This window comes from Lissotriton vulgaris, chromosome 1_1 (assembly GCF_964263255.1).
Source record: "Lissotriton vulgaris chromosome 1_1, aLisVul1.2, whole genome shotgun sequence".
NCBI lineage: Eukaryota > Metazoa > Chordata > Amphibia > Caudata > Salamandridae > Lissotriton > Lissotriton vulgaris.
Genome location: NC_141685.1, coordinates 1,080,161,043 through 1,080,180,081, shown reverse-complemented (window position 1 = coordinate 1,080,180,081; position 19,039 = coordinate 1,080,161,043). Strand labels below are relative to the sequence as shown.

At 48.8% G+C, this 19,039-nt stretch overlaps 1 protein-coding gene across 2 annotated transcripts in view; it reads right to left on the bottom strand.

Moving 5' to 3' along the window:
* GTPBP1 (GTP binding protein 1) overlaps nt 1-19,039 on the bottom strand; it is a 69,623-nt gene that overhangs the window by 31,830 nt on the left and 18,754 nt on the right. For both annotated transcript variants that reach the window (XM_086963372.1, XM_086963377.1), the window contains exon 2: nt 16,691-16,802. In XM_086963372.1, coding sequence (XP_086819498.1) covers nt 16,691-16,802 — 112 coding nt within the window. The remainder of the gene's footprint in view (nt 1-16,690; nt 16,803-19,039) is intronic.

Sequence of the window (19,039 nt, the reverse complement as noted above, 5' to 3'; positions counted from 1 at the left end):
ACCATTACATCGCAACCATTACAACGCATACCATTACAACGCATTGCGCTGGGGGGCGCTCTAGGATAGGGAATATATTTAATTTACTATCCAACACCTTCCCTGCTATCCACGGGGACTGGATTCACTAATTCACTATCCAGCGCCTAATAGCATTATGCGTTGTAATGGACTGCGTGGTAAAAACCGCGTTGTAAAGGCATGCGATGTAAAAGCATGCGTTGTAGTGACTCCAATCCTAACCACCGCCCTTCTCACAGAAATAGAATGTTTTACGTAATTTCCAACTCACGTGGATAGCAGGAACACATATTTGAAAGGTTGCTTCTGCAATAAAAGAGAAACAATTTGTTTCCCACTCAGCGCCACGTCAAAATGTCCCCCCAAAAAAAACCTTCAGCATAGATAACTACATTTTAGTAAGACGTATTGGAACTCCTAGAATGGCAGAGGAAAGGCAGCGCTGGGGGAGGGGGGCTGGGCAACCATGCCAGCATTCCGATTCACGAGCAGATGGTCCTGTTTATGACCTGCGGAGCGCGTGAAGTGGCTGGTGGCAAATTAAATCAGAACTGCTGCGGTCGCTTTGATGTTCTTGTCTTGCTTTGTGGGAGGGGGAGCGGATTCCTGTGCACGCGCCTGGCTCACATGTACTGTACACGAAACGTCTGGCTTATAAATAAGTGTTTTAGTCAGTCATCGATGGCGTTAGGCATTTAATAATCATATATGATCTGTACTGAGTTAACTATTATGCGAAGAAAAAGCCTAGTGTGTGAGTTCCAGTTTTAGGATTTTTTATTCACACTCTGAAGCCCACCATTATAAGCACAGTCAAACCCTTGTGAGCCCCAGTGGGAGGCGGCAACTGACAGAGGGAAGCTCATAGCCGCAGATCGCACAGACAGGCGCAGCTTATGCCAAACCAACTGGTACGAGGTAGCAATAGTAATATAAAGAGGACATCATGAATGCTCACTTCAAGAACACACAAAAATTAATAACGAAACCTGCCCACTCCCAGCCAAACACAATGAAACAGTATTCAGCATGACGCCTATGCCCAGCAATGCTTGAAGAAAGGATGTGGCATAACATTTAGAGCTGCCAACTTTGGAACTGGGGGAACAGGGTGCGAGTCTCAGAGCCTGCCCTACCCGTGCAAACAAAAAAGAAATGCAGACATGCTGATCAGAAGGGGAAATAAACTGCGAAATTCCCCCCATAAGATGCAGATTGATTTAGAGAGAGGATGAGGTGCAACATCCAGAACTGCAAACTTTGCAAACTGGGGACCCGGGTTTTAGTCTCGGCTCTTCCCGTACCTATAAAAAAACACATTGCAGAGACATGCCGATCTGAATAAATGAAACAATGGAGAAACGAACAAAAAAACGCAACGGAAACAAAAGGACAAATGCCGTTAGGTAGGTTTATTACCACTACAGTGATCTTTTCTGAACTCCAGCTAGGTGAACACGTATAGTTAGAAAAGCCAACATTTCGAGAACAAGGGCAGAAGCAAAATAAAAAAAATATTGATCTGCATGCCTGCTGCATGCACAAAAATGCAAATCTACAAGTAATAGGGGCATGCTCAATGGGAGAGCACATGAGCTGCCTAGAAAAGGCCTAAAAAGATGTTAAAGTCAAAACAGCCCTCCACTACTAAATTCCAACTCATTTGGATAGCAGGAAGACATATTTGAAAGGTTGCTTCTGTAATATAAGAGAAACGATTTGTTTCCCACTCAGCCACGTCAAAACATGCAAACAAGTCACCTAAAAAAAAAAAAAAATCTAGATAACTAGGTTTTAGTAAGAAGTATTGGAAACCATAGAATGCCAGAGGAAAGGCAGCGCTGGGAGGGGTGGGGCTAGGCAACCATGTCAGCATTCCGATTCACGAGCAGATGGTCCTGTTTATGACCTGCGGAGCGAGTGAAGTGGCTGGTGGCAAATATAAACAGAGCGGCCGCAGTCGCTTTGGTGTTCTTGTCTTGTCGGCGGGATAGGGGGAGCGAATTTCTGTGCACGCGCCTGGCTCACATGAACTGTACGCAATCTGCACTTGGGTAGACTTTTCGGAAGCCTTACTATAAATCTCGCCTACGGGATGTAATAGACGAGACCTAAAAAGGGTCCCCCATAGAACCAGCACATTATAGGCCAATTAGCCTTATCGACGTAACACAAAATATCTTTGCTAGAGTGTTACTGGGAAGTCTCCAGGAATGGATGGAAGACCTTAATATCTTAACTTCGTTACAAGCCGGCTTTAGATGTAAAACATCTACTATAGATCAGCTGTTCAGGCTCCAATTGATCTATTGGAAGCATATAGTTCTGGAGGGCGGAAGTCTATACCTTACATTCGTGGACCTCAAATCGGCCTTTTTATATGGTAGACCGTGACCAGTTGTGATGTATTTTGTTGGACATGGGAGTGCCACCATACCTCTGTCACCAGCTCAAACGCCTCCACAAGGGACATTTGCTAGGGTAAGGTTCGGCAAGAATGTGAAACTAACGGCGCCCTTCCCTGTTGGAAAGGGGGTGAGGCAGGGTTGTGTGCTCGCGCCAACCCTCTTCACACTCTTTCTTAACGGGTCAATTGGAGACCTTCTTGCGGTTAAGGAAATAGACTCCCCAGAACTAGCTAACTGCAAAATTCCTGCTCTGTTTGAGACGATCCTGCTCCTCTCAAAATCGCCAATGGGGATGCAGAGAGTGTTAGAGGAATTTAGTCTGCTTTGTAAAAAGAGGAATTTAGTAGTAAATATTAAGAAAACAAAATATATGGTCTTCCATGAGGATTCCACAAATTGTCCGCATCCAAGAATGGATGATAGAGCTTTGGAAAGGGTCCCTATCTTTGATTATTTGGGTCTCACATTGAGCGACAAAATGGGATGGGGACCTCAAATCAACAAAGCTAATCTAAAGCTAATTCAGGCCGTTGGGGGGATTTTAAAAGTCCAAAACTTCCAAAAGAGATGTACCTTAAAGGTTATTAGCCCGTCTGTAGAAATTTACAAGGTTCAAGCTAGGGGGGTAACTATGTATGGGGCCGAACTATGGGGACATAGCATAGCTGAAGCCCTCACTGTAACAGAAAATAACTGTCTGAGACAAATCTTGTGCTTGCCTAAAAGCACCCCCTTAATACCATAAAGGATGGACCTGGGTATCCTTCCCATTGCGGACTTAATCGCTTCACGCCCACTTCTCTACTGGCGACGGCTGTGGAGCATGCCAGAGTTAGAACATTATAGGGAGGAATGAAAGGCTGTAATGTCTACTCTGGGGGCAGGTAGTATCCCGTGGTTGTCCTTTATTAGGGACTCATTTAGTGCGATAGGAAGGGAAAACTTATGGTCAGCACCGGAGGAGTCATGCTTAGCTATTTCAAAAAAATCTTTGGCTATTGCACTGAAGGAGTACAAACTGACACACATTTTACAGACAGTTAATCCTTCTAGTTTAACTTATGGGTTCCTGGATATAAAACACCAATATAAAATGGAGCAGGTGTTGGATTATATACAACCACCAATAGCAAAAAAACTGTTTTTGCAATTTAGATATGGAACGCTCCCGCTCCTTGCACTTACCAACAAGTGGGCGGGTGCCATTACCCACTTCTGCCCGGGGTGCCTAGTAGAGGAAGAAACTAATTAATGTGTTCTTCTGCTTGGCATATAAGTGGGTCAGGTCAAAGTGGGTTATTCAACGTTGTAGAAACCTGGGTATCAGAAAATATAAAGAATTCTATAGGATCTTAAAATCTGATACCAACCCGGTTTTTGTTGTCGCACTTTCCAAGTTCCTTTTTGCTATGTGGTGTAAGCAAAGGTATTTGCTGAGAAATCAATGCGAGAAACAGTAATACCAGCTCTTACGTGTCAACATTTGCGATATTGGTTCTTGCTAAAACCCAGTATGCTTGCCATTGTGATCTTGGCTTTATATATAAACATAGGCTGTGAACTTTTTTCTTCTTAATATTTGTAGTTTAAATTATATTTTTAATGCTTGTTTTTAATTGACTATAACTCCCATAATGATGAATATCAGTTTATTTGCCTGCTTCTCAATTGGGTGATTATTACTGCTATGTATGTCTGTACCATTTTATCATTAAGTGCTCTTTATGACACTGTTTTATTTTCTTTTTCTCTTATATGAATTTTAAGAGGTTGTGAATTTGTATGTGCTTTTATGGCTGCAATAGCCGAAATAAAGTTTCATGATGTTGATGATGAAAAGATGTGTACGGGCAATTTGTTAGTGGTGGAAAAAGGTGACAACAAGCATTGTCAAAGCTAACAGGTCTTGGCAATGCCCAAGTTTCGAGCTATTGGTGTTGTCAATGGGAGTATCTATTAGCCATATTTGGTCCCCTAACTGATGTTACTGTGACAGTGATGTGTCTCAAATAAGAGCAAATGTTAAAAAGAAACATGCATGAGGTAAAACATCAAACATTGAACTGCAAACAGAAAGCAACAGGGAGACAAATCTGACGAGTAAGGGTTTGTCAGGTGAAACTATTTGGTTGAACTACACTGAAAGACGGATTTGTCTTTTTTAAGGTGTGAAATAAAGACTAAGCTAATGAAACAAACGTAGAAATATGAGAACAGTACGTGGCTCAGGGTGACTTAAAGGAACGCTGGACAAAAAGCCAATAGGTGTTGCCTATAGGAGGAATTGGCTGTTTCAATATTTGAGCCATGATGTACAGCAACTGCGCTGCTGTACAATATTTCTAAAACGTTTACAAATTCGAGCAGGACAGTGCTCTTCCCTGACAAGTAGATATCAGTCTTCAAAACTAGCGTATACACCAAAGACCTATAGCCTCAAACCTTTGAAGACGAGAAGAAAAGGCTCAAGCAATCTTTGATTTGCACCCAGTTTTAGACCTGTCTGCTTGTGCAAGGGAGGGGGGATGTTTTTTCATTTGAAGGTGGACTCCTTTGAGCAGCACTTTAATTAACAAAAAAAAGTAAATGTTTTTTTTTTTTTAAATAGATTTTTATTGCAGGAATCAGTAATTTTTTACAAAACGACCAGCATTATAAGTTCAATCAAAATTTATAGAATACATCCCTCCGTCCCCCAGCAGGATGAACCATTACACAGCCATTTAGCCCACAACCCAAGGGTCGGGCGGCGATACCCAATGGGGACTCAACAGGAAATCGAAGCTGGTCCGGATGATCCACTATCCGTCATCTGCTTTTCTAAACCATCCTACAAAGAACGCCAAAAGAAACCCCCCCCCCCCTCAAAACACTATGAACCAAACCAAAACCCCCCCCCCCAACCCCGCCATCAGTGCACGGTAACAGCCGTAATAGGATCTGTGAGAGGACCCATGAGGAAAGCAACAGACATGTAAAGTGCAATCGTCTATCGGGACTCGGGGCGAGCTGCAACTTCGCTTTCGGAATCGCTGGGAGCGCAATAATCCCTGAGGGCCTGCACTAATGTCTCCCATTCTAGCGCCGCCTCCTGCGCCTTCTCGTTGTGTTGTCTCCTAGCTAACTGGTACCGCAGCGTGCTTTCCCCCGCCGCCCATTTCAAGAGTTCGCTGTTCCCTCGGGCCCCCGTTGGACCAACCCGTGCCTTCCAATTCCTGGTCACCTCCCGTTTAGCAAGGAGAAGCCCCAGATCAATGAATTTACTAGTGATTTTATTTTTGGGGGTATGTGGGAACCAGTGCAGGAGCCCCACTGCCGCATCAACCGATAAGGATCTCCCCGTTACCTCCTCCAGGGTATCCCCCACTTCCAGCCAGTAGGAGGACAGCCCCGGGCAGGACCACAACATATGAAGAAGGTCTGCATCAGGCGCCTGGCACCTGGGGCAGTCCGCGGAGTCAGTGGCAAAATATTGTTGGATCTTCGCCGGGGTCAAATATGCCCTATGGAGTACGTAGTAGTGGACCAATTGAAAGCGGTCCAGGCCCGCCTCATGAGTTGGGACCAGGTCGTCTCCGGGATCTCCTTCCCTATGTCTTTCTCCCAACGGGTTCTTAAAGTAGTGAGGGGGGCCAACCCCTCATTGAGCAGTCTGCCGTATAGGCAAGTGACCGCCTTAACAGTTCCCGCAGACATCATAACGTACTGGCACACCGGAGAAGTAGGAGGTTCCTCCTGCCCGTGCTTCCAGTGCGCCTGAATCGCTCGGACCAGGGCCGAGTGCAAAAGAAAATCACCGCGAGGAACCTCGAAGCGATCAATGAGCTCCTGAAAGGGCAAAAGCGCCCCGTCCTCGTAAAGGTCACCCACCAACTGTAGGCCCGCGTCCTCCCAATCCGCTAATCGTGACCAATCACCGCCATGAGGCAGGGCCGTCAGCATGCCCAGAGGTATTTCGGGTGCATACGGTATCCGCGACTGGCCCCGGGCGTGGGCTCGGTTCCAACACAAGCGAATGGTCTTCTCTTCAAGTGTCAAGTCCTGCAAGGCCAAACGCTGTCGCAGCGCTATGAAGGAGAGAACATGCCTAGCTATCCCTGTGCCCCTCCTGTCCTCTGGGCCTCGGAATTCCCTGGCGACCTCCTGGGTGAAAGTCTGCAGCTGCACTGCCAAGTAATACTTTTCAAAGTCCGGCACCGCCAGCCCACCCTCAGCTTTCGGCCTCGTCAGGGTCTTGAGGGCCACTCTTCGGCGGCCCGGACCCCAGAGGAATCCGACCACCATTGACCGTAACAGTCGAAATGTGGCTGGCGGGATCCAAATCGGCAGCGCCCGGAAATAATATAGCAACCTGGGAAGCGCCACCATTTTAAGCAAAGCGATCCGTCCAGCTACCGAGAGCGGTAGAGTAGCCCAGAAGTCCATGCTACCACGCAGCGCGCGAGTGCTGCGAGCTATGTTTCCATCCAGGAGGTCTGACGGTTCATGGTAGACGTATACCCCCAGGTACTTAAAGCAGTCAGGTTCCCACCTAATCTCTCTACTGATATCAGGGCTAGGTGTACCCTTACGAACCGGGAAAAGACAGGTCTTAGCCCAATTCACCCGAAGGCCCGAGACCTCCCCAAACGCCGTGAGCGCCGTCGCAGCTCCATTCAGGGCAGCAACCGGGTCCTCAAGGAAGAGCAACAGGTCATCAGCGTACAGCGAGACATAATGTGGGCCCGAAGGCGTCCAGAAGCCATTATAGTGGGCTCCCGACCGGAGTAGCAGCGCCAGAGGTTCCACCGCTAACGCGAAGAGAAGCGGGGATAATGAACAACCCTGTCTCGTGCCTCTCTCCACCGGATATTGCGAGGAGATCAGCGGGCCTGCCCGTACCCTGGCCGACGCCAAGGTATATAGTACCGTGGTCCATCTGACGAAACCCTCACCGAGGCCGAATCGTAGTAATACTGTGCGCAGGTAGTCCCATTCCAGGCTGTCAAAAGCCTTCTCCAAATCTACCGAGAGGACTACGGGCATGGGGCGTCCACGAGCGGTTCTCCCAGCAAGCGGAACAGCCTACGGATGTTCATGGTCGTGTTTCGCTTGGGGATGAATCCAGCCTGGTCCTCATGCACCAGAGAGCTCATGTGACCCAGCAATCTCGATGCCAAGATGCTGCTCAGTATTTTATAATCGACCGTCAACATTGATAAAGGACGCCGGATCGGACGAGTCCCTTCCTGGCTTGAGGAGGGGAATCACTAAGGCCTCGCACATCGAGCCGGGGAGCCGACCAAGCCGCTTCGCCTCTCTGTAAACGATCAGCAATCTCGGTGCCAGGAGATCAGCATAAGCGGCATAAAATTCAACCGGAAGGCCGTCCAGACCCGGGGTCTTATTCCTTGCCATCTTTTTAATGGCGCTGCGAATCTCCCCCAGTTCAATGTCGGAACCCAGGACTTTCGCTACGTCAGGTTCCACCATTGGGAGCTCTAGGGGTCGCAGGTAGTCATCAAGCCGGTCGGGGTCTCTGGCAGAGCGACTGCGGTACAAGCGTTCATAGTAGTGCAGGTAACAGCTCAGAATCTCAGGCTGAGTGTGCACTTCGGTCCCATCCGCCGTACGCATGGACGTCGTCAGAGAGGTCTGGCGCGTAGGATTAGCTAGCCACGCCAGCAATGCGCTCGATCTATCCCCCTCTGCGAGGGACCTAACAGTATAGGCCTTATAGTCGAAACAGCTCAGCCGTTCGACCTCCGCCGCTACCGCCTCCTTCGCCGCTGCCGTGCGTTCCTGGAGTTCCGGGCGCCCGGGGCGGCGGAGTTCCAACTTACGGAGTTTCCGATCTGCCATTTCTAAATCGTCAAGGATGATTCGCCTCATGCCCACCTTCTTGGAAATGCAGAAGTCCCTGACCACCACCTTAAAAGCATCCCATTCTAGCGCCCTCGAACCCGCAGTGCCCCCGTTGGACGAGAAGTATTCCGAGATCTTGTCTTCTAGGTCCGCTTTGAATACAATGTCCTCTAAGATTTCGGGACGCAACTTCCAGGTGGGCACAGCAGGCACCCCCGGAAACCAGCGAAGGTCCAGCAGGAGAGGGTTATGATCCGAGATGGTCCTGGTCAAATATTCAGACCGGACCGCCGCTGAAACCAAGTCTGCCGAGCCCAGAAACCCGTCCAGTCGGACGTGTAACTCGTGCAAGCCTGAGAAGTAGGAATAGTCCCTAGTGTCGGGGTGCTGTGCCCTCCAGATATCCGTCAGACCCCAGTGCGTCTGCCAGTCCCTCCTACCTTTAGCCACACGGCGAACCGGAGAGTCAGGGAGGGGGGGATGTGAGCGGTCATTCTCCACATCTACTACTGAATTGAAATCCCCGCCGAGCAGGAGGGGCCCGGAAAAGAAGTGGGCCAACGAGCCCGATAACCTGGAAAGGAAGGCAAGCTGGTCCACATTGGGTGCATAAACACAGCAAACGTTTAGGTCCTGCCCCCCCAGAGTGCCCGAAATGGCCACATATCGACCCTCCGGATCCACCACTGATTTCGTAACCTGAAAAGGAACCCCAGCTCTGATCCAAATTAGCGCCCCCCTGGCATACGCGGAGTACGAAGTGTAAAAGACCTGCCCCCTCCACCTACGCTGTAGCGCCGCCCCTTCCGCCTTGTTAAGATGGGTTTCCTGCAGCAGCGCCATTTGCACCCCTCTACGCACTAAATAAGCGTGGACTTTGTGACGTCTAGACATAGTGTGAAGCCCCCGTACATTCCAAGTAATGCATTTCACATTAGCAACATCAGCCATTGTCCCATATTGTTCGTGCAAAGTCTCTCCATCCGGGCCCCAACAAAGAAAGAGCAACAATCAACCCAGCACTGATGGCGGCCATTTTCCCCAACCAAAACACAACAACCCCGGTTCGACCCAAACCCTTGCCCACCCTCCCCAGAACAGGACCCAAATAGTACCATCTAGTTCCCATCCAAACCATACCCCCAGCAAACCCTCTGTCCCCGACTAATCCTGCAGTCGCCACCGCAGGAAGGCCTTAAGGGCCAGGTGCGGGCTGGGCGTTGGCAATGGGCCCTCGATGCTCGGGCTACCGAGACTAAAGTGAGCCCAAAACAATAAGAGGAAACCCTCAAGGCACGAGCAGGGCACCCCACCTCCACTTCCCCGGGGATTATGAGCAATCGCCTACCCCCGCCACCCCCGCTGCGAGCCCCCACCCAAATGGACGCAGCTCACCCCGTCAGCCCTGTCCATCCAGAAGGTCTTCAACCGAGTTCGGAGTGATCACCGGCGTGTGGACACTGTCGGTCACCGATTCCTCCGAGTCCGTTGGTACCCCCTCGTCACCAAGGTCCGCTTCCTTTTCTATGGTACCATCCCGTGAGCCAGACAGCGCAGACAACACCTCCAACACTCCCTTCCGCTCCGTCGACGTCTCCGCAGTCGAGGGTCCGCCTGACGGGCCACGGCGACTCCGAATTCTTTTGGACCGCCGTCGCTGTCCAGGCTCCACTGCTAGTTGAGATGAGGAGCCAAAGCCATCCTTTCCGGCTCGATAGAGTTCGAGCCAGTTACAGACATCCTCCGGGGAATCAAAGAACTGAGTCTTGTCATCGACAATTATGCGGAGCCTTGCAGGAAACAGGAGCGAGTATTGGATGCCCTCGCTCCGGAGCTCGCGCTTGACCGCCAGGAATGAGAACCGCCTGCGCTGGGTCTCATAGGTGTAGTCCGGGAAGATATTCACCTGGCTGTTCGCCACCTTGAAGGGGCCATTATGTCTGGCGGCATTAAGGATGAGATCTCTGTCCCGAAAGTGCAATAACCGTGCCACCACCGGTCGCGGGGCACGGCCCTGTTGCGGCGGCCTCGCTGGGACTCTGTGTGCTCGCTCCAGGGTGTAGAAGGAGGATAGACCCTCCGGAGCCACCGTGTCCCGTAGCCAGGCTTCCAAGTAGGCCACCATGTCGCCATCTTCAATCTTCTCCGGCAGGCCCACCACTCGAATGTTATTTCGCCTGTTGCGACCTTCCGCGTCTTCCGCTCGCCGCTCCAGGGCATCAATCCGGGATAGGGCATCCTTCATCGTCGCAGCTAGGGTTCTCTGTGCCGGCTCCAAGGTTTTTATCGAGCCCTCCACTTCCTTGACCCTATCCGAGAGCTTGCCGTGGTCCGCTCTAAGGAGGCCCAGACTCGTCGCCACCTGGGCAATGTCCTGCTGGAGGGCCGAGCGCGTGGTCGCGATCGCCTCCAGGACCCGGTCAAATTGTTGCTGCAATGGCACACCACCAGAACTCTCCGGGTCCCCGCATTCTTCTTTGTCCGGGGCCTCCGAGTCTGAGGCGGCTGGGGTGGTCCCCTTGGCTCCCCTCGGTTTCCCCATGGCGCAGGAGTCACACGGTGGAGAGCCAGTCAGAGGCGCCACCAAGTGCGGGTGTCGGCTATGTCTCTCTCGGCTAGTGGCCTTCGGGCCGAGGGCGGGCGATCTCCGTCTCCAGGGCCTGTTGGACCTCCACAACTTCGGGCCGCGCCACCACCGCGTCGTCGGAGGGCACTGAGGAGGAGGCGGGGACAATCGGCGCCAGGTCGGGCAGGCCCGTTTGGCCGATGAGGATCTGGAACGAGGGTCTCCAACACCACCGGAGACTTTGTGGCGCCAAGGCGCCGTGCTGCCCATGGAAGTCAGTCACTCGGGGGGATGCAGCCAGGCGCGGCTCAGGGGATCGGCACCGCTGCCAGGGCCGCCAGGCGTCCGTGAGTCGAGGTCCACTGTAGTGTGGGCATCCGATCATCCAGGAGCGATCCCCGTGTTCAAAGTCCGATCAGAACGACACCCAGACCATCACATCACAGGGAGATGAAAAGGTGGAGGGTGCGCTGTAGATAACGACGCTCCTCCAGACTAAAGGTCCCGACCGAGGGGACAAAGAGGTCTGGGCGCCATGTTGGGCCGCACTCCGCGGGACCACAAACTTCGACTTTCCGTCAGATCAACTCATGTTCGAGTTGCACCAGGTGCCTCGGCAGGTCCCAATCAGTCTGAGCGACAGTTTGCGGGGACTAGGGTGCCCCACGGTCTCCGATCTGCAGGATAATCACGGGCTCAGTCCCGGAGCCGAGCTCTCAGGCGACCATCGCCATCGGCGTCCAAGCCACGCCCCCAAAAAAAAGTAAATGTTTGTGACTTTTCTAGTTCCTTGGACTTGCTGTCCTTTGACCAGCATTAGATTATTTGATCATGGATTTGTGAAGTACACATGTAGTCCCAGGCGTCATCAGTGTTAATCAAAGTAAAGCAATGGCTAGTTTGTGTCTGAAGGCATACAAAACGGGAAGCTCCGAGTGACATGGTACAGATTCACCCACTGGGGAAGAAAGGCCACGAATGAAAGCAAGTAAAATATCCCCACCCCTTTCATTGGTAGGGTAGTGAAAGAGGCACAGCTGGGTAGCAGTGGGCCCCTCCCAACATTTGGCCCTATAGCCACTGCACCTGCTGCACTATTGATAGTTGTGCTTCTCGATTCAACATAACAGGTGGCAGTTAGCAGTCTTGTGGGACCCTGCAGAACTAAGCATATTAGGGAGCAGCGTCAGGGTGAGGAAAACAAGAGACGAAGAGAGCTGAGCTGGGAAGGCGTTGAGCCCCCTGGGCAAAGTGTTCTTCCTATTTTACCTCACAAACGCCAACAGGTCTCCATTTACTGCACAAGTTGCATGGAGTGTTGTGTGAAATTACTGTGTGAAAGTTGTTATAAGCGCTTTATTGCGATTTTGTTTGACACTCGGTTTTGGAGACACTTCAGGCGGCGAGGGATTCTACACTGTTTATTCTGTGTCTAGTCACTGAAGGACACTTCAATCAATCAAATAATGTTTGTGAGGTTGCGGCTGTGTCATGTGTGCCTGTGTTCAAAGGAGGTGCCTGTGTATATATTTGTGCATGTTTATACACACACACACACAGTTGTGTGATATACCGGTGCTAGTGCGCAACTGGGTGTCATCAGGTGCATGTGTGTTTTGTGGGCGTTTAAACATACTCGTGCAATATGCCCCCCGAGTGTGTATTTTTCTGGTGATGGTGAACTAAATGTGCAAGCCCAGAAGGGAAGTCACCAAGAGCCCTGCAAGGAGTCCATCAATAGGGAGACAGCGCACAATCCCCATTTGTCTGTAACATTGCACAACGTAATTCATGTGCATCATTTTACACAGAAGCTGGCATTACTGACCTCCGGTTAGGGAAGATGTGATTAGGTGGAGAAATTAGCTTGAAGTTAAAAAGTAAGGGAGAGGGGAATCTGAGGCCGCAGGGTGTAGGTAACGTGCCTAGTAGGAGCACTACTCAAACATTGCAACACCAACAACGTATTGTGAAGTAAAAGTAGCAGTGAAAATACAGCGTCTGCTTCTATATTTCCATTTAAAGCACTGCTGGCATATAATGTGGATGGCAGCACGTAGGGTCATTTCAGTAACTAAATGGCCTTTCTGTAAAACGTGGGCTGTATTTCTGTTTCCACGGTGACCGTAGTACTGAGGAATGAAAATCACCCATTTATATGATGGCGGCTACGTTCAGTTGCTTCTGGATACGAGACAATTTGGCCTGTGTTGTCTCAGAAAACAGTATTAGTATCGCGTGGAAAGGAAAGAGAAGGAATACTAAGCCACTTTTATTTTTTACGATTACTAACACAAAGAAAACATAACCAACATCTGGCACAAATCTGTAGCGGCTTCAGATATCTGCCGCATTTGTGACAAGATAAGAACAAGATTTACAGCCCTGTTTACTGAAACAGAACGAGTGGAAAAAACGAGTGTTGTGCAAAGTGCTCCAAATTAAAGAAAATAGTAGCTCCGAAAACATTAGCTAAAATGGGAGCTGAAATGTATAGTAGTAATAGGTCCATGCTCTTGGGGAGGGCTAAACACAGGAAGAGGCATGACGAATGCACACCTTGGACAAATGGAAAGAAAATGAAAGTGACAAAGGAGCCAGCAATGGAAAGACAATGGGCAGGCTTGAGCCACAAAATCTAAACAACATGTCTCTCTGAGACAGCGCGTGTGCTGTCTACAGCTGAGGGCTAAAAATCAATGTGTCTGTGTGTAATATAACTGGTGCTCATGTAAAGTGCTCCAGTATCTTTGGGTTGAGTTTGCATAATATAAACAAAACTGCAAGCACACTGCAGAGCACTTACACGCACACTGCAGGCTCAATGAAGAGCACAATGCAGACCACACTTACAAGCACACTGCAGGCTTACTATAGAGAACGCTGCAGAGCACACTTACGAGCACGCTGTTGAACATGTTTACCAGTGCGCAGCAGGGCACTACATTAACAAGCGAATTATGGGGCATTCTTAGGAGCTCACTGCAGGACAGGCTTATGAGCTCAATGTTGAGCACGCTGAAGAGACTGTTGTACGAAGGCAAAGTTTGAGACCCGACGGTATAAGGGGGTCACATTTACTCTAGTTTACGCTGCACTTTAGCACGGAGTACTCGGCCTTTACAGTGGTAAACAGGTGCTACCTTTTGCATTGCGTTGCATTGTTTGAGCGCTCATGAAAACGTCTGCAAAGGTGGGTGCAGTGTGCCGAATAGGACCCAGTGCCCACAGAAACCCCTCGCCTCCTGCCCTGTAAGCACACACTGCCCTGGTAGAGATCCTGCCCTAACCATAGGGTGAACAGCTGGGAGCCCCCTGCGCTGTCCTCTGCGCCACATTAAAAGCAGGTAATTGAAGGCTTTGCCTTGGCATCACAAGGCCCATGTCATGGAGTAGCAAGTCTCGCCATCACCTTGGACAAGCAGCGGCGCTCTCGCTTTGGGGCTCATTGAGTGGCCACTGCACTGGTGCCACTGATCTGGCTGTAGTTTATTCCACTGCAGCACATATGGACAGGAATCTCCTGACTCACCAGAGAGACGTGTGGGAAAGCTCCGAAGCAGGCGCCAAGCATAAGTACCTCACTCCTGGGTGCCTTCTGCCATCCTCATTCTACCCTGCTTACAACAAGAATGTGTTATGTAGCGCTTCATACCGCATGTCTGTCCCTAAGCACTGTAACAGTGTTAATGTACACACCCAGACCCATAAAAGCCTGAGTAAGCTGGGATTTCATCTCATGAGTTGCAGGACACTGCAGAACCAAGCATGATGTGGTGGTGGTTGGATTTCACTAGACTAACGCAGCAGCAAAGGACTAAATAATGCCATAGAGCTAACTAAATAATGTGGCAAGAAAAAGAACTTTATGCAGCACTGGGAGACAGATTTAGTGGCAACGCTATTTACACATTTCGATTTATGCAGAGCTGAGGCAGATTCTTTGGCTATTAACACGTTTATTTATGCAGCGCTGTGAGGCAGATTGTGTTGCAGCGCTATTAACACACTGATTTATGCAGCGCTGCGAGGCAGATTGTGGCAGCGCTATTAACACACATTGATTTATGCAGCGCAATGAGTCATATTCTGAAGCAGCGCTATTAACACAAACTGATACAAAAGTAATTCCAGCCCCTATACAAACTTTGATTGTGAAACGAAAGGGCACGCTTTCCTAAAAATCCTGTTAAGATGGTTATTCACCACAAATAATGGTGCTGTCTTGCTTAGACGCATCAGAACATTCTATTTACACCACCCAGCTCCCAGAGTAAAATAGTTTGTGTAAAATATATGCTGAGTCCTGTAAGTGTTTGCACTTCTGGCAATAAACGGTGCACTGCTCTTTTATTCTGCATATCCCAGTGATTTCACTTTACCTTAGGAGCAACACGCGCAAACCTGTATTTTACAGTTTGTACAATGTAACCATCTTGGTAGGAGATGCTGTGAGACTTACATCAGCCCCAATAGAAGATGCCACATGTTTGGCATTTTCTTTTGTGCTCTAAGTGACATCTTAAAGTAACTGCTGGTTTGAAAACCTTGTTAATCTAATATGAGTTTTAAAGCCTAATGACAGTCACAGATCTGGGTTGAATCCATCATCGAAGTGAGTTAAAGAACGATGATGGATTCAACCCAGATCTAATAGTGACGGGGTGAGAGTTTGAAAAGTTCAAACGCTCTGCCTATCATCTCTTTGCGTTTGCCCTAAGTTGGTACGTGGGTCCCTTGCTCACTTTGCCACTGGATTCAAGGTAGCCTGGCTGATGAGGGGTGCTACCCCAAAACCGGATTCAGGATGCTGGTTTCCGGTCAGGGGAACATATGGCTCAGCAGTTCGAGCTGGACTGTACCCATGAGGAACAGGGTCAAGACTGATTTGCATGCGGATGGGCCTGAACGAGGGTGGCAAAGTGAGCAAAAGAACGATGATAGATTCAACCCAGATCTTATAGCGGCTGGGAGTGTCTGAAATGTTTCAGCGCTCCGTCCATCATCTCTGTGTGTTGTATAAAGATTAAATGGCTTGATCCGAGCCCCATAAATACACCATTAGAAGGCATGAATGCAGACAATGTAAACAAGACAAGTAGGGGCTGCGAACGAGACGTGGACGTGCGCTCGAGAAGGATGCTTTAAAAACCGTAAACATAATCACTAGTTACGAACCTAAAATAAACAATGGCAATACAAAAAGGAAAAAAAGAAGGCAGCTTTACGGAAATGGTGATTGGCAGGAAACAATGCCTTTTTTCAAACTAAGCTGAACAGATAAGCACCAAAGTGGAAAGATACCAGTAGTTAGGAACTCCTCCTTGAAAGGAAACAAATGGAAACAAGGAGGGACAAAGAGGAAAGATTAACCACGAAGAAGCAAGCCCCTTTAAAGTCAACCAAACTCACTAATAAAAAGTGATGGGCAGGCTGTGAACCCACAAAGTGTATACAACATGTATCGAAGAGACTGGGCAAGCGCTGCCTAGGCTAAACCTGAAAAGGCAATGTTCCATTGGCATCTGAAAATCTTACTACATAGCCCTGCATATCACTGTACAGTATTTTAGCGGGTGAAATTCAAAACTGTCGACATCTGTCAACACTTCTGTACTACTCTTCGATTGAGGTGGCGAGGATCTTGACTACTGTGTAAAGGTTTAGGATCATGATTAGAAATCAACTTTAGGCTGCTAATCCAGAGGATTCCAGACAGTACTCTGCTAAGAAAACAGCTTCCACAGCCAGTAAAGGATTGAACACACGTATCAACCTAGGCAATCCATTTCTAACCATTTTAGACTAATTTTAGGCCTCTGCAGAAATGTGAAGAAATGGAATGACTCACCAGATCCCTGGCCCAGGACATAGATGGTCTCTCCACGTCCCTCGTCCATCCTATCACGGAGCTGCCGAAGGAGACTGTCATACTGCTCACCGTTGGGGCTCACAAGGACCAGCTGCAAAGGAGCAAAATAGTCAGGGCATGGTGAGCACGAATACAATAAAAGAAACATACAACGTAAGGGGAGGGAAGAACGAAAGAAGAGCTACTCTTCTGTGGGAAATCAGAATTATTGGTCTTTAAATAACAGATCAGTGTGTTGAAATACTAGAAGTACAAACCACTAACCATCGAGATTAACATATGTTTTGATGTACAGATCAGCAAAATAATGTAAAGACTCAAGTATATTCATTGTTGTATCTGTCTCTCACACACACGTTGACATATCAATACCCCTCTTCAGCAGAGAACAACTCCTAATATTGTCAGAGCAACCCTGAGCTATGCTGTGATTACATATAATCTTTTTTATTTTATTTTTAAAAACACAGTTTGCTCAAGTGAGACGCTTGGACTAGAACTAGAATCTAAGTGCTCCTGTTCCACAGCTCACATTCCGGCCAAAAGGCACTTCTTCCTCGAACAGAGAGATGGAGGTCCTAGAAGCAAGAACCCTTCCATTAGCTAGGAAGTGAGCAGAGCATGAGGACGGACTACTGGGGAAGCTTAAGAAACAGAGTAAGATTAGGGGCATGATAGTGGATTAGGCCAGTCAAGGTGCTGGTGACCAAGACTACCTGGCTCAAGCTTCAATCTATTGAGCATTGTTTACAAAAACCATGTGGGCAGGAGCGGTAGCAATAATACAGACATCCGAACACAAGCAATACTTCTGCGGTGATCTGAAAGCCACATTTGCTTATGTGGGGCAAGTACTAACTGTAATAGGAAGTACTGTCCTAGGAATTCTCACAGAGCAAGGTACAAAACACAAGCAAATGAGAAATAAAAGCACTAGAAAAGCACAGACAGTCACATTTCCAGCAGGGGTAAACGGGAGTAGTGTCTATATATCATAGGTGCTGTTCCATACCCTCCAATGTGTATGTCTCTTACCTTTTCACAGCATAAGTCACTCCTCTCAGGATTGCTTAGAGGCTGACCGGTGCTCAGAAAATGTGCCCATACACTTGCGAGAAGAGTGGCACACCAATAGGCTATTGTCCTTCATCTAAAGTGAAGGTTTGCATTCAGTGGAACACAAGCTATTCTTCTTCACAGTAACCTAAATATGTGCATTTCTGCGATGTTGTGGTCCCATTAGTAAGTGTAGACCCACAGGGTCCTCACACTCAGCAGATGCAGCATAGGCCCTACCTGACTGGACCACAGGTGTAGCCCCCCGAAAGGGCCACTGACACTTGGGTAGTTGCAGCCCAGGACAAGCCAGTCACTAATTCTGCAGATGCAGCCCCACATTGGCGAATTAGCAAGACACAAGCACAGCCTCAATCAGCTTCAACAATCACACTTTCGCTGTTCCAGCCTGAAATAATTAGGAGACTCTAGGGGTGAAGGGGCCTGTGACACCTGGCCCACCCCCGCAGGATCTCTCTATAGCAGTCTGCTTCTTCTGAGAATCCCCAACCACCATGGATGGACTGGACCATGTTCCTTCCAGGACAGTTTCGCTATCTGCAGGGTAGTTTTCTTCCCTCTCCCGAGAGGCAGGCTTCTAAGTGCTTTAGAACAGTACACAGCTTCTCTAGGAAGACATGGAGATTTCAGGTTATGTCCTCACACCTATGGAAGACCGTCTGTCATGCAGACACCATGTCCAGTGGCACAGCAGCCATCCAAGTACTTTGCCGAGCAAGCTTTTCCTTGGTCATAGAGAACATGGAACAGGAATAAAGAGGAAGATTACTGAGCAGATTCTTGCTAACTAAAAACCTCACAGAATATCTAAATGGGTCCTGTCTCTGCTCCCCTCACTTCACTGCCTGGGTATCTTCCTTGACTGTATAGAGGAGAGTGAGAAATAAATGTGGACTCTCTAAGAGCACAGTCCTCACCCTGCATCTTGTGCCAGAAAGGCTCATCCGAAATGGATCCCAAATCTCTTCATTACACATGCTGCCTTACCAATGACAAGCATGTACCCACAAGAAACACACTAAACATACACTGGATATTAGCATAAGGGACTGAGTCAGCGCATAGAACATTACAGGAGACGACTGAAGGCCTCCACCCAAGTGATCCAAACAAAATGGTCTGATCACACAACTGGTCCTTAAATTATGGTTGCTGCGACCACCACTCTATATGCTAACAAAATAATGACACAAACAGCAGTCCTCTGTCTCAAGTGAGAGAAAGCATGTTGTGACCCTCCAGACCATAGGA